The 18,632-nt window shown below is 41.0% G+C and overlaps 1 protein-coding gene across 2 annotated transcripts in view; it reads left to right on the forward strand.

The window, feature by feature from the left end:
- Window positions 1-9,840: 9,840 nt before the first annotated feature.
- Window positions 9,841-18,632, forward strand: part of dvl2 (dishevelled segment polarity protein 2) — a 154,731-nt gene continuing 145,939 nt past the window's right edge. For both annotated transcript variants that reach the window (XM_039746912.1, XM_039746911.1), the window contains exon 1: window positions 9,841-10,283. In XM_039746912.1, coding sequence (XP_039602846.1) covers window positions 10,123-10,283 — 161 coding nt within the window. In that variant the 5' untranslated portion in view covers window positions 9,841-10,122. The remainder of the gene's footprint in view (window positions 10,284-18,632) is intronic.

The following is an 18,632-nucleotide window of genomic DNA, read 5'->3' on the forward strand; positions in this document are numbered from 1 at the left end:
CATGATTATTCAACGGTTGTAAACAGGAACCAGCTACACTGAATCCAAAAGAGAAGTCACCTGGAAGAGGTATAAACAAGTGTCCCCACTAGGTGGTGCCAAATGACAGAAATTTTCAAGAGATTATAAAAGAAAGACACAAATTTACAATGCGAGAAATGATTTTTTAAATTTGTTATCATTGTATGCTTTTATGCTCATACTGTCTTTTGCTTGTTTGCCATAAGTAGGCCGGTGTTTCCTGGAATGCCCCCAGACTGCAATATCCTACTTTGAGTCAGCACCATGAATCTCTCATTTACACTATAAACACAATACTGTTAAAGGTTTAGGGAGCAAAACCCTGGGTGAAGAAGTGCAGAAATGTCTTCTCAGCAATAATCCTAGACAGAACTGAAGTAGGTTAAAAGCCCTCTTGTGTATATACAGTGGTGTGAAAAACTATTTGCCCCCTTCCTGATTTCTTATTCTTTTGCATGTTTGTCACACAAAATGTTTCTGATCATCAAACACATTTAACCATTCGTCAAATATAACACAAGTAAACACAAAATGCAGTTTTTAAATGATGGTTTTTATTATTTAGGGAGAAAAAAAATCCAGACCTACATGGCCCTGTGTGAAAAAGTAATTGCCCCCTTGTTCAAAAATAACCTAACTGTGGTGTATCACACCTGAGTTCAATTTCCGTAGCCACCCCAGGCCTGATTACTGCCACACCTGTTTCAATCAAGAAATCACTTAAATAGGAGCTGCCTGACACAGAGAAGTAGACCAAAAGCACCTCAAAAGCTAGACATCATGCCAAGATCCAAAGAAATTCAGGAACAAATGAGAACAGAAGTAATTGAGATCTATCAGTCTGGCAAAGGTTATAAAGCCATTTCTAAAGCTTTGGGACTCCAACGAACCACAGTGAGAGCCATTATCTACAAATGGCAAAAACATGGAACAGTGGTGAACCTTCCCAGGAGTGGCCGGCCGACCAAAATTACCCCAAGAGCGCAGAGACGACTCATCCGAGAAGTCACAAAAGACCCCAGGACAACGTCTAAAGAACTGCAGACCTCACTTGCCTCAATTAAGGTCAGTGTTCACGACTCCACCATAAGAAAGAGACTGGGCAAAAACGGCCTGCATGGCAGATTTCCAAGACGCAAACCACTGTTAAGCAAAAGAACATTAGGGCTCGTCTCAATTTTGCTAAGAAACATCTCAATGATTGCCAAGACTTTTGGGAAAATACCTTGTGGACTGATGAGACAAAAGTTGAACTTTTTGGAAGGCAAATGTCCCGTTACATCTGGCGTAAAAGGAACACAGCATTTCAGAAAAAGAACATCATACTAACAGTAAAATATGGTGGTGGTAGTGTGATGGTCTGGGGTTGTTTTGCTGCTTCAGGACCTGGAAGGCTTGCTGTGATAGATGGAACCATGAATTCTACTGTCTACCAAAAATCCTGAAGGAGAATGTCCGGCCATCTGTTCGTCAACTCAAGCTGAAGCGATCTTGGGTGCTGCAACAGGACAATGACCCAAAACACACCAGCAAATCCACCTCTGAATGGCTGAAGAAAACAAAATGAAGACTTTGGAGTGGCCTAGTCAAAGTCCTGACCTGAATCCAATTGAGATGCTATGGCATGACCTTAAAAAGGCGGTTCATGCTAGAAAACCCTCAAAGCTGAATTACAACAATTCTGCAAAGATGAGTGGGCCAAAATTCCTCCAGAGCGCTGTAAAAGACTCATTGCAAGTTATCGCAAACGCTTGATTGCAGTTATTGCTGCTAAGGGTGGCCCAACCAGTTATTAGGTTCAGGGGGCAATTACTTTTTCACACAGGGCCATGTAGGTTTGGATTTTTCTTCTCCCTAAATAATAAAAACCATCATTTAAAAACTGCATTTTGTGTTTACTTGTGTTATATTTGACGAATGGTTAAATGTGTTTGATGATCAGAAACATATTGTGTGACAAACATGCAAAAGAATAAGAAATCAGGAAGGGGGCAAATAGTTTTTCATACCACTGTAGGTCTTCGACAGGAAGGCGAGGGTCAAAGAGGATGGACAAAGGAAGTGATGTCAGCACTGGATTGGCAGTGTGGCTTACATTCTGCAGAGGGAGGAAGAGAGAAGCCATTAAACCACAGTGCCAACCCGTTAGCCATGAAGCTGTCCTCTATGCGCATGCATGTGACAACATTAACTAAGTTATAGACCATCCTAGTTCTCTTTTTAAGGCAGGTGTCTACCTAAGTTCTGTTTGTGTAATATGTAAATATTGCCTCAGTGTAATCATATTACTTTGTTAAAGCCATTGTCTAACAAAGAAAGGTTGGCATAATGGCATTTGCTACACAGAATAGACATTTCTGTGTGTTATGTCCCTAAGATGTGTCACAGCTAAAAGAAATATTTTATAAGTATTCCTTGGGTATGAAGAGCCTTTGTTGACAAGAGTAGAGTTGCACTGGGTAGTAAAGATTTTCCTTAAAACTGGAACAAAGTTACATCTCCTTATGCATTTTTATATCTACTTATAAAGTACTTACAGCAATATTTTATAAATATGAGGAAATTATAGTCTTGGTGGTCGCACGATGGCACAGTGCTCCGTCACAGTTGGGAGACCAGGGTTCAGGTCCTGCATTGAGTTTGCATGTTCTCCATGTGTCTGCCTGTTTTTTCTCCTGGTGCTCAGGATTCCTCCCACTGTCCAAAGACATTCAGGTTAGATGAAATGGTTTTGCTAAATTGGCCCATGTATGGATGTTCACCCTGTGATGGACTGTTGCCCTGTTCAGGTGTTCCCAGCATGCACCCAATGATTGCTGGCTTAAGCTCCAGTTGCACTGTAACTGTGTCCTGGATAAGTGGGTTTGGAAAACAGATGGAAGAATGGATCATTGCCTTGCTCTCATATCCATAACTTTAATCGCAAACATCTGTTAACAGACCTAGGGAGCGAGACTTTCAGGGAATAGGTACAAACAACAGTTTTGTTGACTACCAATGCGAAACAGATGGATGGGTTTATTGATTTTTTGTGCTTTATTTAGAGCTCCTGTAGTAAGACATTTTTTTGCCAATTACTACATTGTACATTTCATAGGAGCACTCGCAACTGTATGTTCTTCCATGAATCCCTCAAGTGTCTAAAATGCTTGTTTAAGAAGTGTTTAAAGGTTCTTTTGCTCTGTGAATATCTGTTTAATTGGAACTCTTACTTGAAACCTTGCTGAAGCCTAGCTTCCTGTAGGTCACTTCCTGTGCTGAATACTCTTCAGATACAAAAGCTTCACAGGCACCTGAAAGTCCTTAACCTACAGTATGATGTAGCCTGACATCCCGAGCCAGCTCTTCCTTCCAGTAGTTGCCATCCACACCTTGACAGCACCTGAATCCGGTGACTTTTGTTTTACCTCTGCATCCACTCAGGATGGAATGTGGGAACATCAACAAGAAAGGGGGTCTCCACATCAAGTTCCCAGAGAAGCAACCATTTTGAAGCTCTCAGCTCCACACCAGCAGCCAAGGCTGAAGTCATTTTGAGGGATTCCATCGTTTGAAACCTGGACTGTGCACCTTCTGGCCGGAAGACTTTGTTGACCTGCTTTCTTGGGGCACACGTTAAGGACATTGTTAAAAAAGCTCAGTCTATCTCTGTGAAGCAGAAAGAGGTCAGCACTGAGGTTTTTCACATGGGAACAAATGACATTCACAGAAGTTCTTAAAGATTATTTTGTATTGCTATTGCACATTACAGGTTCTTGGGACAAAGGAAAGATGAACTTGTCTTGTGATGTTCTGTTTGGTTTAAAGCTCTTCACTTATGATGGTCAATTTTGAAACCTTGCCCTGTAACATTTGTTCCTAAACAGTCTCCATACAGAAGTTTACTCATGTTGATGTCTTTTGTAAATTGATTTGGGTAAAAGCATCTGCTCAGTGAATAAATGGAAAATGTAAATATAAAGCATCTGCTCAGTGAATAAATGGAAAAGGTAAATGTAAATGTATCAACTTGAAGCTAGAATGAACGTACAGCTCTAAAATAAAAATATTCTGTTCCCTCAAATATGGCATGTCTTCTTTATAGCAAACCCACAACTTAAAGAAAGGCTCACTAATCAATAAACTAATTAAAAGACTCAGGCTCAGTTATGGGAAACACTCTCAGCCCCCTGGAGATAGCGACAGAGGAGAGAATGAAAAGAAAACTGAGTGCAAATTATGAACAATGCTGCACATCCTCTCTGACATATTAGCATAAAGGACTTTCAGGCAATGAATTATTCAGCAGACGTGTGTCAAGAAATGCTACAGGGGGGTCTTTTATACAAACAGCAATGCTCCTCAGTAGTGTTTCACTCTGTCTGTGACCGCCAAGTCAGGAGTTTTCTTTCTTTTTAGTCATTCTGGTATGTGTTCAGAAAATAGTATCTATCTATCTATCTATCTATCTATCTATCTATCTATCTATCTATCTATCTATCTATCTCTGAATTTATGCCGTTCTTCTGCTTCTGTTAGACCGATGCAACATCATAGTGAAGGGGCTGACTTCTCCCACATGTTCGTCCCTGTGCCTTTTTACCAATCCCAGCTAAGCAGGACCGATGTCCTTCAGCCCTCTACCAACTTAGCATTTTGCTTATAGGTCATACTTGCTATTGTCCTTTGAGACACACAGCCTGTGATTAATACACCCAAGGTCTTACTTTATGTTGGTTCTGACCCGGTATTCTCTGAGTTGAACATGCATACCAGATCTCATCGAGTACAACAGGATAAAAGGAAAGTTCTTCTTACGGCTAGTGAAAGTTTTATCAATACAAAAATATTTGTCTTAATATAATATCTATCTATTATATAATATAGCACCTTTCAAAGTATATAATTTTGTCAGTACCTTATTACTTTTAAAAATGCTACAAGACTTCAGTAAATAGTATAATTGATAATATAAATGGGTGGCATGGTGGCACAGTGGGTAGCGCTGCTGCCTCGCAGTAAGGAGACCTGGTTTCACTTCCAGGGTCCTCCCTGGTCTGCATTCTCTCCCCATGTCTGCGTGGGTTTCCTCCGGGTGCTCTGGTTTCCTCCCACAGTCCAAAAACATGCAGGTTAGTTGCACTGGCAATTCGAAATTGCCCCTGATATATGTGTGTATGTGTGCGCCCTGCGGTGGGCTGGCACTCTGCCCGGGGTTTGTTTCCTGCCTTGCGCCCTGTGTTGGCTGGGATTGGCTCCGGCTGACCCCCATGACCCTGTGGTTAGGATATAGCAGGTTGGATAATGGATGGATGGATAATATACACACATATATTTATATATTTTTTAACTATACAAATTTCCGACTTCTCTCCATGGCTGACTGGAGGCCATGCTAAAAATAAATAAACCAGGAAACAAATATCCCCAAAGAAAAATAAACGCCTTTTTCCACACTTTAAGCAACAATCCTGCTGAGCTAATCCATATTTCCTATTATGTATCCACTTTCAGATCCGGCTTTTTTATGACCTGCCAGAGCCTTACAGACATAATTATATTATGCCTGCAACCAAAGTGTAGTCATTTAGTGCTAATCATTTCTTTATTTATTTAATCTTTTTTTTTTTTTTTTGGTTTATGGTCTGTTGATCCAAAACATAATATAAAAGAAATATTCATTATTAGAGAAAAAAATGAAAACAAATAGTTGCAGAAGGGTGCAGTGTGGTATGGTAGTTGACACTCCTGTTTCACAGCTCCTGACTCCTGGGTTTAAATGTCAGCCTACCATCCACACTGTTGTTGTTTTCTTTTCTTCTTGGTGTGTCCTTGTCATTGATGTGTCATTAATTCAATTCTCCAAGACTGAATGCCTGGTGTTTACAACCTGGAATGAAATAATGCCACGTTGTCTTTATTATAAATCTGGAATCCGGGATCCAGACTTGAGCTCAGGTATGCTGTGTGATCACCACAGTCGCTAATACATTGGACTGTAAAGTGTAAGGATGCCATTTCTGTCCCAACCACATAGGCTTTTGTATTAGACATATGGCCACAAATTTGAACACAAATATTTGGAGAAAGTGACATAGTGGTTTGACTTGGTCTAAATCCCAGCCTGCTCATTGTGGATTTAGAAAATTTCTATTACCCCATTTTCTCAGAATTCTCCACTTTCCTGCCATAGACCCCAAAGAAGTGCCAGTTTAGGTAATTGGAACCTCTAAATTTTCCCTGCTACCATGAGTGTACTTTGAGGTGGACTACTGCCCTTCTGGGTTAAGATAAGATAAGACACTTTTATTACCATTGTAATGCATACAATGAACATTTGTGTGGCAACAGTCCTCTAACAGAATAATAAAATACAGCATACAATATAAAAAGAAATCAAAGCAGACTGAACCAGATAATACAGGATTGTAAATGCTAAATGCAAAACACAACAGAAGTATAAAAATGCTGTAGATGTTAAAATAGTTACTGTAGTCTAAATCCGCTGCCAATACTCTAAAATGCTTTTTAAGTAATCCTTATCAGCACTGAGAAGAAGGATAATGTTTTACGGTATAGTATAAGGCACTTTAAGAGCTGTTTACAATATTGGGGGACTACAACTCTCGGAAAGTTGCTGTTCTGCAGTCTAACTATGAGAGCAGAAATTGTCCTGTAGCATTTGACAGATGGTAAAGGGGCAAACATACAGTCTCCAGGGTGTGTCGGGTCTCCAGCGATGCTACTTGACCCTCTTATGTAATTGGTAAACGTAGAAATTGTCCAGATTTAGTAGTTCAGTCCAAGTGACCCCCTGGACTACCTTCACCACATGTTGTAAATCTCTCTGAATGGCAGCAGAACAACTAGCGTACCACACTGTTGCACAATAACACAGTATACTTTCCATAGTAGCTGCAGTGGTAAAGCATGATTTATAAGCTTCCTTGAAAAATGTAGCATCTGTTGGGATTTCCTCAGCAGGTGGTAAATATTCAGGGACCAAATCAGATCTTTTTTAATTTAAAACCTAAAGAAACAAAAACTTTCATGAGAAAGAACATAAGAAATTTTACCAACGAGAGGAGACTATTCAGTCCATTGCACCGATTTGTTTAGCTAATAGCTAAGCAGTCCCAATATCTCATCCAGATACTTCTAAAAGGTTGTGAAGGTTTCTGCTTGAACTCCACATCTTGATAGTTTGTTCCAGAGTCCCATAACTCTTTGCAGAAAGAAGTGCTTCCTGGATTCTGTTTTAAATGATCTTCCCCTTAATTTGAACTGATGTCCTTGAGTATGCGATTAACCCTTAAGATGGAAGAATCCTGCTTGATCTACTTCATCAATGCCTTTGAGAATTTTGAAAACCTGGATTAGGTCTCCACATAGTCTCCTGTTCTTGAGATTAAACGGGTTTCATTCTCTGAGTCTGTCACAGAAGGACCTGTCCTTAAGTCCCATGATGCACTTGGTTGCTCTCCTCTGCACAGCTTCAAGTGCTGCTATGTTTTTTTTGTGCCGTGGTAACCAGAACTGCACACAATACTCCAGATGTGGTCTAACTAGTGCATTATATAGTATGAGCATCACATCCCTTGATTTATATTCATCAGTTTTTATGATATAGCCTAACATTTTATTTGCCTTTTAAATTGCTTCTAAACATTGCTTAGACAATGGGAAGGTTGTGTCGCCATAAACCGCTAAATCCTTTTCAGAGGTTGCCTCAATTAAGACGCAGTCTGTCACTGTCTCTTGTATTTATAACTAACGTTCCTGTTGCTCACATTTAGCACTTTGCCCTTTTCTGCATTAAACTTCAATTTCCAAGTGTTCACCCAGTTCTGAAGCTTGTCCAAGTCTTTTTGAATTGTTTGTGCTCTCTCCTTACTGTCTGCCATTCTTACGATTCATCTGTGAATTTCTCAAGTTTACTATCTTTGGAATCTATGTCATTAATATTTAAATTAGATAAAGGTAACAGACAGATCCTTGACGGACTCCACTGTTGACCTCATTTCACGTGGAGCATTCACCACTTATCTGTACTCTTTGTGTCCTGCCAGTTAACCAACCTGAGATTCAGATTTGCAGGTTTCTACCCTTTGCACCGCCTTCCCGTGTATATGAAGTGCAGGGTGTTTAGTTAGTCTGAAATCTGCTATTATCTCCTTCGTTTTAGAGGTATTAAGGGCCAGGTTGCTTTCTGTGCATCGCTCAAAGACGTATCATGCCTCCTTCCCATATGATGATTCGTTATTGTGTGATACCAGACCAGCTACAGTAGTGTCATCTGCAAACTTAATTATAGAGTTAAAGGAATGAATTAGAAGAGAAAAGGGCTGAGAACGCAGCCCCGTGCCTCTCTAGTATTCCAAATTAGGGCCGGCAAAGTGAAGCTTTCAGCCCTAACATTCTGGAGTCTGTTGGTTAAAAAGACCATGATCCAAATAAAGAACGCGGTTCTCAGGCCCAAATTACTAAGTTTATGAATCCATTTATGTGAAATAACAGCATTTAATGCAGAACTGAAATCGACAAACAGTGTCCTGGCATACATATTCTGAAGCTGCAGATGTGTCAGTGCTTTATGAAATGCAATCAACACAGAATATTCTGTTATGCAAACTGGTATTGATCAAGATTGGAGGGGATGATGGCTTTAGTGTATGACAATGTCAGTTTCACAACACACTTCATAAGTATTGGGTTAAAGCCATCTTGGACTGGATGCAGGCAATGGTTAAGGCTTTGGACTTCAAACCCTGAGGTTGTGGGTTTGAATCCCACCACTGACACTGTGTGACCCTGCAATTCACTTCTCCAATTAGGGGGAATAAAACAAAGAAATGCAACTAATTGTATCTCAAACGTTGTAAGTCACTTTAGCTCAAAGAGTTGGCCAAATAAATAAATGTAAATGGATGCAGCTGGGTTACGCTCTGGTCAACTACAAAACACTAATGGAATAAGAGGGTTAAGAAATAAACAAAATATTTGTATAGCTTTATACTTTCTGGTTCACTACACAAGGTATTTAGAGCCAATTCAATGTGATGTTTGAATCTACAGGCTGCTTTTGGCATTAAACACACACGTGCTTTGGCCAAAATGATCTTCCACTTACGCAGTGAGCGCTCTACTGCTTGCAGGGGGCGCCAGTGAATCACAACTCCAATAATGAAACAATTGAGAGTCTGCAGGTATTTCGAAGGCATTCACGTGGACAGTGAACAAAACAGAAGTGACATCCTGGAAGGAATTCTATATAAAGTTCGGAAGAACAGGAAAGTCCACTGAGTGGGTGTTCAAACTTGAAATAATTAACACGTCTGATACAGCAACTCTAACATTATAATTATCTACGTTTTCTCTATATCATTGACTGACGAGAAAAAAAAATAACGTCAAATTTAGGACCAAGCCGGCAACTTCCGAATTTGTATAAGAAAGACGGGTGTTAAGGTTAATGTTAAAAGCTCCATTATGAAATAAATCCATAAAAATGTGATACGTGCCATCCCCTAAATTTTTGATCGATGAGAATTTCAATCCAAATGCCAGCATTTGTGTCCGGAGTGTCAGATGTGTGCAAGTGAGCAGCTGGCGGCGCGAGGGGTTTAACTCGCCCGCAGACTAAGCGCATATTTCCGCGACTATTAAGATTTGGAAACTGGGAGTGCGGGGGATCAGAAGTGACTGCACGCGATCGGCCAAGGAGCTGCTCTGCCCAAATTGAGTTACAAGCGAAGGATCATCGCAGCGGGGCGGAGGACAATCCTGAAAGACTCAGAGAGGGAGGGACGGATGGAGTTGTGGGGGAGGAGGGGGGTCCCTGCTCTCCCACAAAAAACGACTAATTGGCACGCGGAGGGGGAAGGGGGACGCAGGAGTTCACGCAAGGGGTGCTCAGGTGACGTCAGACGCCGCGTTGGCTCGTAGGAAAAGTTTTTGTTGTTGTTCTTAGAAACTTTTTTCCCCCCCTCTCCCGGTCTTGGCGTTTTGTTTCTTTACTGGCAAACGCAAGGAGAAGAAAAGTAGAAAAACCGCACTCCGGCCAGACGGGACAAGGAGCAGCACGGATTTGCGGTCCCGATCGTTTCCCAGGAGTTCGGAAAAATGGCGGAAACGAAAATAATTTACCACATTGATGAGGAAGAAACGCCGTATTTAGTGAAGATTGCTATCCCCGCGGAGAAAATCACCTTATTGGATTTTAAGCAAGTGCTGAACAAACCAAACTATAAGTTTTTTTTCAAATCGATGGACCAGGATTTCGGGTGAGTCCGGGTGTCCCGAGAGGGGAGAGGGAGGAGGCGACGGCGGCAGAGGGGGAGGAAGACTGCAAAAGGGGGGAGGAGGAGGAGGGTGGATCGATCTATCGATCGTTCGTCTAAACTCTTGTTCGGTTGACGAGATTTATGAAAGTCCGGGTGTAGTTTTTCTTCTTCGTGCAGACTGTGGGAAAGCACAGCCAGACACTTAGATTACACTTTTAGGATGTGCCGGTCTCGGAAAACTCCCCCCAGGCGACAGCGGGCCGTAGACTGAGGAACGAGCGGTGTCTACAGTGCGAGTGTATTAGACAGAGGGGTCTGACGTACCCGGAGACAAGATAAATAATGTCAGATGTGCATTCCACGCAGTGCCTTATCTTAATATTTACCCATACACGGATTAAGAATTGGCTTTAGGAATGTAGTAAACTCCTAAGACTTAAGAGAGATTTAATGAAGGTGTTCAGAACTTTGAGTTGTATTGATCCCGGGAAGGCGAAACAACAGCAAAAGAACTCTGAAAGTTGTTTGCAAACTATAGCTGTACCGCCTTTTAATCGCCTACTTTAAAACGAATTTAAACCCGAAATGTGTGTGTTCGGTGATTGAGCACACCACCCATCTGCATACTGCAAGCCTATACTATGAACTCCTTTTTTCAAGTTGAGGATGGCGGCGTGTCCGGAATGGCACAAGAGATCAGCAACCAACTGTCCTCTGACTCCATCTAGATATTCGCTATTGTTACTAACACCTTGACGCCCTAAGTTATAAAAATAGATTTGTAATGGATGGATAATTACTCACAGATACAGACGAATAAGTATTTCTGTAATAAAAAGCATACATATTATTTTAAATGTATAGACAGATAGCAGAAAAATACTCCTTAGATCTGTCCATTCATTTTCCTTACCAGCTTATCTATGGCAGGGTCAGGGGGCAGTTGGAGCCTATCCTGGCAAGCATCGCACATGGGCAGGGTATCAGTCAGTTATAGGGTGAAGACACACACTTGCACTCATCGGGGTCAATTCAGCATACATGTTGAATATTATTAAGTATGCACTCATTAGTATGGATTGTTATATGGTTGTTTAATATTGGTACCAGAGAGATTTTAATGATACTATACCAAAACACTTTTCCTAACCCTTTTATGCAGGGTGGAGCCACTGTAGCAAATCCCAGCATGCATAAACAATACCTGGACAGGTTGGCACAAATACCTACTTGGCCAGTATAGAGTACATAATAAAAATGAATATGTATACAGTCAATAGTGGGAGTTAAACATTTGTGCGGATTATTACAAGAGGCACTTTATTAATATTATACAGTGAAACATGTACATGGATATTTGATTGACTTGGACTATCCACCATCCATCTTTCTTAACCCTCTTATCCAAGGAAGATTTTTGGGGGTTGCTGGAGCCTATCCCACCAGTGGTAGGGTACAAGTTCACTGCAGGATGCCACACACATTCACTAGGGCTGTTCTAGCATGCATATAGAAAATTAAAAGTGTATACACTCATTAGTAGGGAATACTTATTAGTTTCTATGTATTATTATGTGATTATTGAAGAATGCTACAGGAAAATTTCATAACTTTGCCTTAAATCATGTAAATGGATGTTTGTTTGACACTGACCATCCATTCATCTATCCATTTCTGCTAGCCCTCTTGCTGGTGACTTTCTGATCAAGTATCAGGCACTGGTGGTAACACCACTTGTGACAGAGTGCTTAGTCCATCATCGGGTAACCACACTCTTGCACATCAGCTGCCGGTTTAGCAATTGAAAGTTAATATGCATGCACTCATTAGTGGGAATTGCATATTAGTTTGTGTGGATTATTATATGCTTATTGAAGATAGTTACAATGAGAATTTAATATTGCACTGAAACATGTAAGTGGATAATGGAGTGACAATTCAAAACACCCTGTCTAACTCCAAGTTCCCTGAACAAATGCATTTTCCTTAAAGTCCCGTTCACCCCACAGCCCATTGGGGAGATTTGTGTGTTGCCCCGTGAAGTCCAAATTGCTTCATAGTAATAAGGTGAGTTAGGTCTCCCTTGAAGTTCCAAAAACATTAAAAGCGTGTAATTTTGTTTTGTGATGTCTTAAGGAGGCGAGTGTGGAGGGACTAAGAGGAAAGATGATGTTTACTTTTGATACCAAAAAACCCCAAATGCTTGTACTGTATTGTTTTTAAAACTTTTTTTTGTACTTTTTCAATGCTGGTACACTGCACAACCCTATTATATACTCATTAATGAGAATTATTATACGATTTTTTGAAGATTGCTAAAAAAGAGAATTGATGAATATTGCACCAAAACATTCACTCATTTTCCGCCACTTATCTGAAACTCAGTTGTGGGGGCAACAGTCTTAGCAGTGAGGCCTATACATCCTTTTCCCCAGCCTCAATATAACTTATACTCTGGGATCCCAAGGCGTTCCCAGGCCATCTGTGTGATACAATCCTCCCAGCATGCCCCATGTCTTCCCTGGGGTCTCCTCCCAGCTTGTCATACTTGGGAAAACCTCCACAGGGACGTCTCCGGGAGGTATCTGTATCAGATGCTTGAACCACCTCAATTGGCTCCTCTTGATGCTGATGATCAGCAGCTCTGCTCTGAGCCTCTCCCGGATGTCTGTGCTTCTTACTCTATTTCTATGACACCTACTTCATCTTCATCTTTTCCCACTTCTATGTAGGGTCGATGTGCCTAATTAACCATCCCCATGCAGCTTGGTCCTGCACCTCCTCACCAGTCAAGTCCTTTCCCTTCATATCTTCTTTTACTTTACCCATCCAGCTTTGGCCTTTCTGTTTTTCCTGTACTTCCATTCCCATGACTTGTTTACCCACCTATTCATTGTCTCTCCTCATTACATATCCATACCACTTCAACCTACTCTCTTGTGCTTTCTTAGATCTCTCCCCCACTTATGTTGTACCTCTGATTGTCTCATTTCTTATTCTGGCCTTTTAAGTAATTCCACACATCCAGCTCCACATTCTCATTTCTGCCACTTCTAACTTCTCCTGTGTTCCCTTTACTGTGTACGTCTCAGCTCCATACATCATTGGTGGTTTCCCACTGTCTTAAAAACCTTGTCTTTCACCCTCACCTCTAATCTTCGATCACGCAATATTCCTGAGACCTTCTTCCAGTTGTTCCATCCACACTGTGCTCAATGTCTAATTTTCTGACACTAATTTTCCATTACTGGTCCTAAATATTTAAATTTATCAACTCTTTTCAATAGCTGTCCCTGCAGGTTATCTTCTAAATCCTGATCATCATTGAACCTCATATATTCTGCCTTCTTCCTATTTATCTTCAATCCTTTTTCTTTTAAAGCTCTTCTCCATTCTTCCAACTTACTCTCTGCTTCTGCTTTTCTGGTGCTGCACAACAGAATGTCATCAGCAAAAAACATGCATACGAGGGATTAGTCTTTTATTCCAACAAGTCAATACATCCTTAACCAGATCAAAGAGGTAAGGACTTCAAGAAGATCTCTGGTGCAGACCTTCTCTAACTGGGATGTTGTCTGTTACCCCAACACTGCTTTTTACCTGAGTCCTCACTCCCTCATACATACCCTGGACAATTCTCTCCTACTTCTCTGGTATTCCTTTCTCTCTCATGACCCTCCAGACGTCTTGACGTGACCTTCTATCATAAGCATTCTCCAAATCAATGAACACCAATGCAAACCTTTCTGTTGTCCTTGATGCTTTTCTATGAGCTGTCTCAATGCAAACACTGTCTCTATGGCATCAAAAATGTAAATGGATATCTATTTGAGCCTAGCCATCTATTTTTACTTTCTCTTATACAAAATATAGGGAAAGTATTGTAATCGTCCAAAGATTCGATGTCGAGATTTTGATAAACCTTGATATTTTAGACCTCCCTGACTTTCTTGTATACTAAGTATAGGGAAAGTGTGGGAATCCTTCAAAAATTCCATTTCGAGATTTTGATCTTGACGTTTTAGACCTCCCTGAGTCTGAAAATACCATTTCTGGAAATATGTATGTATGTATATATGTAAATGCAATAACTTGAGTACGCTTTCCCTTAGGTTAACCAAATTTCGCATACAAGTATTCGGTACAAAACGTAGATTTCTATCAACTTTTGGGCTATTTATGTTCACAGAAAGTGGTACTTTACCTTATATTCATGCAGCTGCAGATTTCTATTTATTCATCTTTACTCTTATAATAATTGTTCAATATATTATTAGTTTGATTTGTTGTTGATGGTTCTTTAATGTACATAATATAAAAGTCATTGTCTTGTGGTTTACTCCTCAAATATCCATTCCCATATCTCAGTATATGAGAAGGTGTAAGGGAGACCACTGACTGATTTTTCCCAACCTGCTCATCCACAGTAGGGTCATAGGGCAGCTAGAGCCTATCCCAGCAAAGATCGTATGTTAGGCAGGAACAACACCTGGACAGGGAGCTCATAAATCACAGGGTGAACAAACACTCACAGTCCAATCACTAGGTCTAATTTACCATACTGTATGTGTCACAAAATGGGGCCTATTAAAACTCACTGTGATTTTAGGCTATTCAAGAAATAAATTGTATTAGTGGAAATTACTTTTAATGTTTTTGCTGATTATTACATTCTTATTGAAAGATGTTACAAAAGAGAATTTCTAATTTTTTCACCAAAATATGTAAATGAATATTTGTTTGACACTGACTATTCATCCTTCCATTCTTCCTTATTGGCTGAGCTAGGGCAGTGTTGCAGGACAGCTGGTGCTTATCCTAACGGGCATCGGGCACAGGGTGTGAACTGCACCTGGACAGTGTGCCAGTGCATCACAGGGTGACCATACATTCCCATCAGGAGCAAATCTAGCAATAGAAAGTTAATACGTATGAACTCATTAGTGAGAATTAAGTATGAGTTTGTGTGGATTCTTATATGCTTATTGTTACAAAAGAGAATTCAACAATATCAAACAGTAATTTGAGAATGGATATTTGATTGACACTCCATCTTCCTAACCCGGTTATCCAGGTCCATACTAAAAAGAGTCATTGAATTAGAGAATCAACTGTATCACCATAGCATTTTTCAGAAGTGTAGTAATGAAGATAATGCATAACAGTCTCAAAAAATAATGGATCATATGCAGATTATTCAGGACCTGTACATCAGAGCTAGGCTCCAAAAGAAAAAAAACCCACCCATGTGTTTTACCGATCCTGTTATTTGTTTCCGGTTCACCTGTCGTCATATCATATTATGAAACACATTGGATGTGATGACAGTCTACAGGGTCATGGGCATCCTGTAGAAGAATAAACCTCCTGATCCCTTGAATTGGGAAGATCATTTTAGAAAAGCCATCCACTGAATCTGTAAAATTTGCATTCCATAGACATTGCGGGGGTCTCTTTAAATTAGTGCTGTATGGACGCGTTTGCTTTAAGGAAAAGTAATGTGCTTTTTAAACAGCCGGGCGGACCTGACTAAGAGACAGCCGTGCATTTGGGCTCTCTCCCTGATTAGTCTCATATGTTCATTACAGAGTTAAGTTTTTAGTGTGAGGAATTTTGGCAGATGTGCTTCCATTTTTAAAATTGCAGAGAAAATTTTCCTTAAAATAAGTTGTAACCTGACTTTATTAACATAATTTTCTTTGCCTAAAATTGCACATCAAACAGACCATACGGCAGTTTTGATGTCTTCATATTTTATAACATGTAGATAGTTAGGTCAGGCGATCTTCCATTAACTTTTTTTTTTTTTTTTTAACCTCATTTGCTTCTCTCTATGCCACATTTGCTTGAAACCTTAGATTCCGTAGCATAGCATTTTAAGATTAAAAACAGTGCCACTGAATAGATTTTTTTTCTTTTGTTGTGTGACTAAAGGCTTTTGTTCCCCTCAGGATTACCGTTCCCCTTTCGAAATGCGTTTGCGCTTTCATACACGCCGTTGTTAAATCCTCAAGTATTTCGGGATCGCCGCCAGGTCTTATTAAGTGCGCCTCCTGCAATAGCCGGCCTCTTCCTTCCCAAATGGTTTCCTTTAAGAGGACCTATTTTATTTTTATTATTTCCTGAACTGAGATTTTTTTTTTCTTCATACTCTTTTAGTCACCTACGCTTCTCTTTTTGTGGCACTGTCCGGAGAGCTGCGCTGTAGGGAACAGCGAGGACAATTGTGTCTCTAAGCTTTTTGTAAGGCTTGCGTTTTGTATTGTATGTTTTAAGGATTAAGCCGAGTGCTATTAAGTGTCCTGTGTTAATTACTGTGGGTGAAAAATGCTCTTCAAATGCAGGACCCTTTTAATCTTTGGAGCTGCAGCTTCATTATGATCTCTTAACAAGATTTGACCAGACCTAGCCCTCAGAATTGTCCTTTAATTTCTCCGTTGTGCTGAATTGGTTTGTGTCTATTCATTTCTACATGCCCTGTCGCATTTGACAGTAGGTTTTATTGCCTAAAACAATGTCTAGAGTTTACATTTTTTTTAATCATGCTGGTTTAGCAACATTAGGGGTTGGGTACCCAACTGTTCTTCATAATTGGGTTGTGCCCCATATGGATGCCCTGTCCTTGGTGTGGCATTGGAATTAACTTGTTTAGGACTGGAGGAATATTGGGGCCTTGTTTTTATTTAAAGGAATATTTTGCATAAGTTTGTGAATTCTGACCACAGACTTGTTGTTGCTGCTCTGAAGATCCAGCTTAGGCCCAGTAGGCAACCACCTACTAGAAGAATGAGGCTGAACCTGGCCAGACTCCAAGATCAGGCTCTTTCATTTGCATGTAGTGTGTGTGTGTGAGGAACTTACAAACTTTGATGTGACTGCTGATCCTAATGTGATGTGGGACACCTTCCATGAAGGTTGCTCAGGGTTGTGTTGGTGTTACCCGTGTTTCCAGAAGGAGGTGTTTCATGGATCACCCTGGATATCGTTGAGAGGAGTCACAGCACACTGTTTGATGGCAACTGCGGTCTGTACCAAGAATTGAGAAGGACGGCTGCAAGGGCTCTGAGGGCAAATAAGAAGGTGTTTATTTGAGGAATCTATGAGCAGGTGACACACCATCTATGGTCTAGGGACCCATGTCCAGCTTATAGAGGAATCAAACCATTATGCACACCCAAATCTGTTCCTCGGAGAGTTGCAGTCAGGGCAGGTGATGGAACAGTCATTATGGATGACACTGCAATTGTGGCCCGCTGGGCTAGCTAGCTTGAGCATCTGTTTAAAGCCGATCATCTGGCTAGGACGTTGGACATCTATGGGTCCACAGTTCTTGAGGCTGATCCTCCAGTTAGCTGTGAACCACCCAGTCTCATTGAGATTACACAGGTGGTAAACCAGCTGAGGGTAGGGAAGGCTGCGGGGATCTGTGGTATCCGGGGTGAGCTTCTCCATGCTTGTGGTAAGCTTGTCCTTGCATGGCATGCAATCTTTGGTTCCATTAGGGAGATGGATGTCATTCCAACTGACTGGAAAACAGGATTTGTCATCCCTTACTGGAAATAGACGGATGATTGCCCGGATTGCAGCAACTACAGGGGGATAACACTGCTGTCGGTGTCAGGTAAGGTCCTTGCTAGGATCATCCTCAATAGAATCCATGATCACTTGCTCACCAACCAGTGACTGGAGCAGTCTGGTTTTACACCTAAGAAAACTACCATCAACCCTATCATAGTAATAGGTGTTCGCATGGAGTGCAAACACAAATATTAGCAGAGTTTCTTAGCAGCCATTGTCAACTTTCACATAGTATTTGACTCAGTTGATTCAGCTGCCCTTTGGGACCTCCTGAGACTTCACAGGATCCCCAGAAGTTGCTGAATATCATGGCCCACCTGTATACTAATATTGTGAGTGGAGGCAGAACCTCTGAGTTTTTCCCAGTTGATTTGGGGGTTTGTCAGGGGTGTTTTATTGCTTCTACTATGTTCAAAGATTGCATGGACTGGGTGCTGGACTGGGTGGATCCTGCAGCTGTGGGGCATCGGTTGGTGAAGAATGATTCACTGATCTTGACTTTGCTGATGATGTTGTGATCTGCACAGTCAATGGAGGATCTGATTGGGGATTTCGAGAGATGGAGTGATGAGTCTGAGTATCTGGGCTTGTGAGTGTCCTGGATAAAAACCAGCATCCAGGCCTTTAATGACCGCTTAGGTTCAGCCATCAGCAGTGTGTCTGTATGTGGAGGGAGTGTCAACCTTGTCGGGAGGTTTACTTACGTCAGTAGCAACATTCATGTCTCTGGTGACTATTCCTATGAAGCCCTGCAGTTGCTGGAAAGGGGTG

This window comes from Polypterus senegalus, chromosome 3, assembly GCF_016835505.1.
Source record: "Polypterus senegalus isolate Bchr_013 chromosome 3, ASM1683550v1, whole genome shotgun sequence".
NCBI lineage: Eukaryota > Metazoa > Chordata > Cladistia > Polypteriformes > Polypteridae > Polypterus > Polypterus senegalus.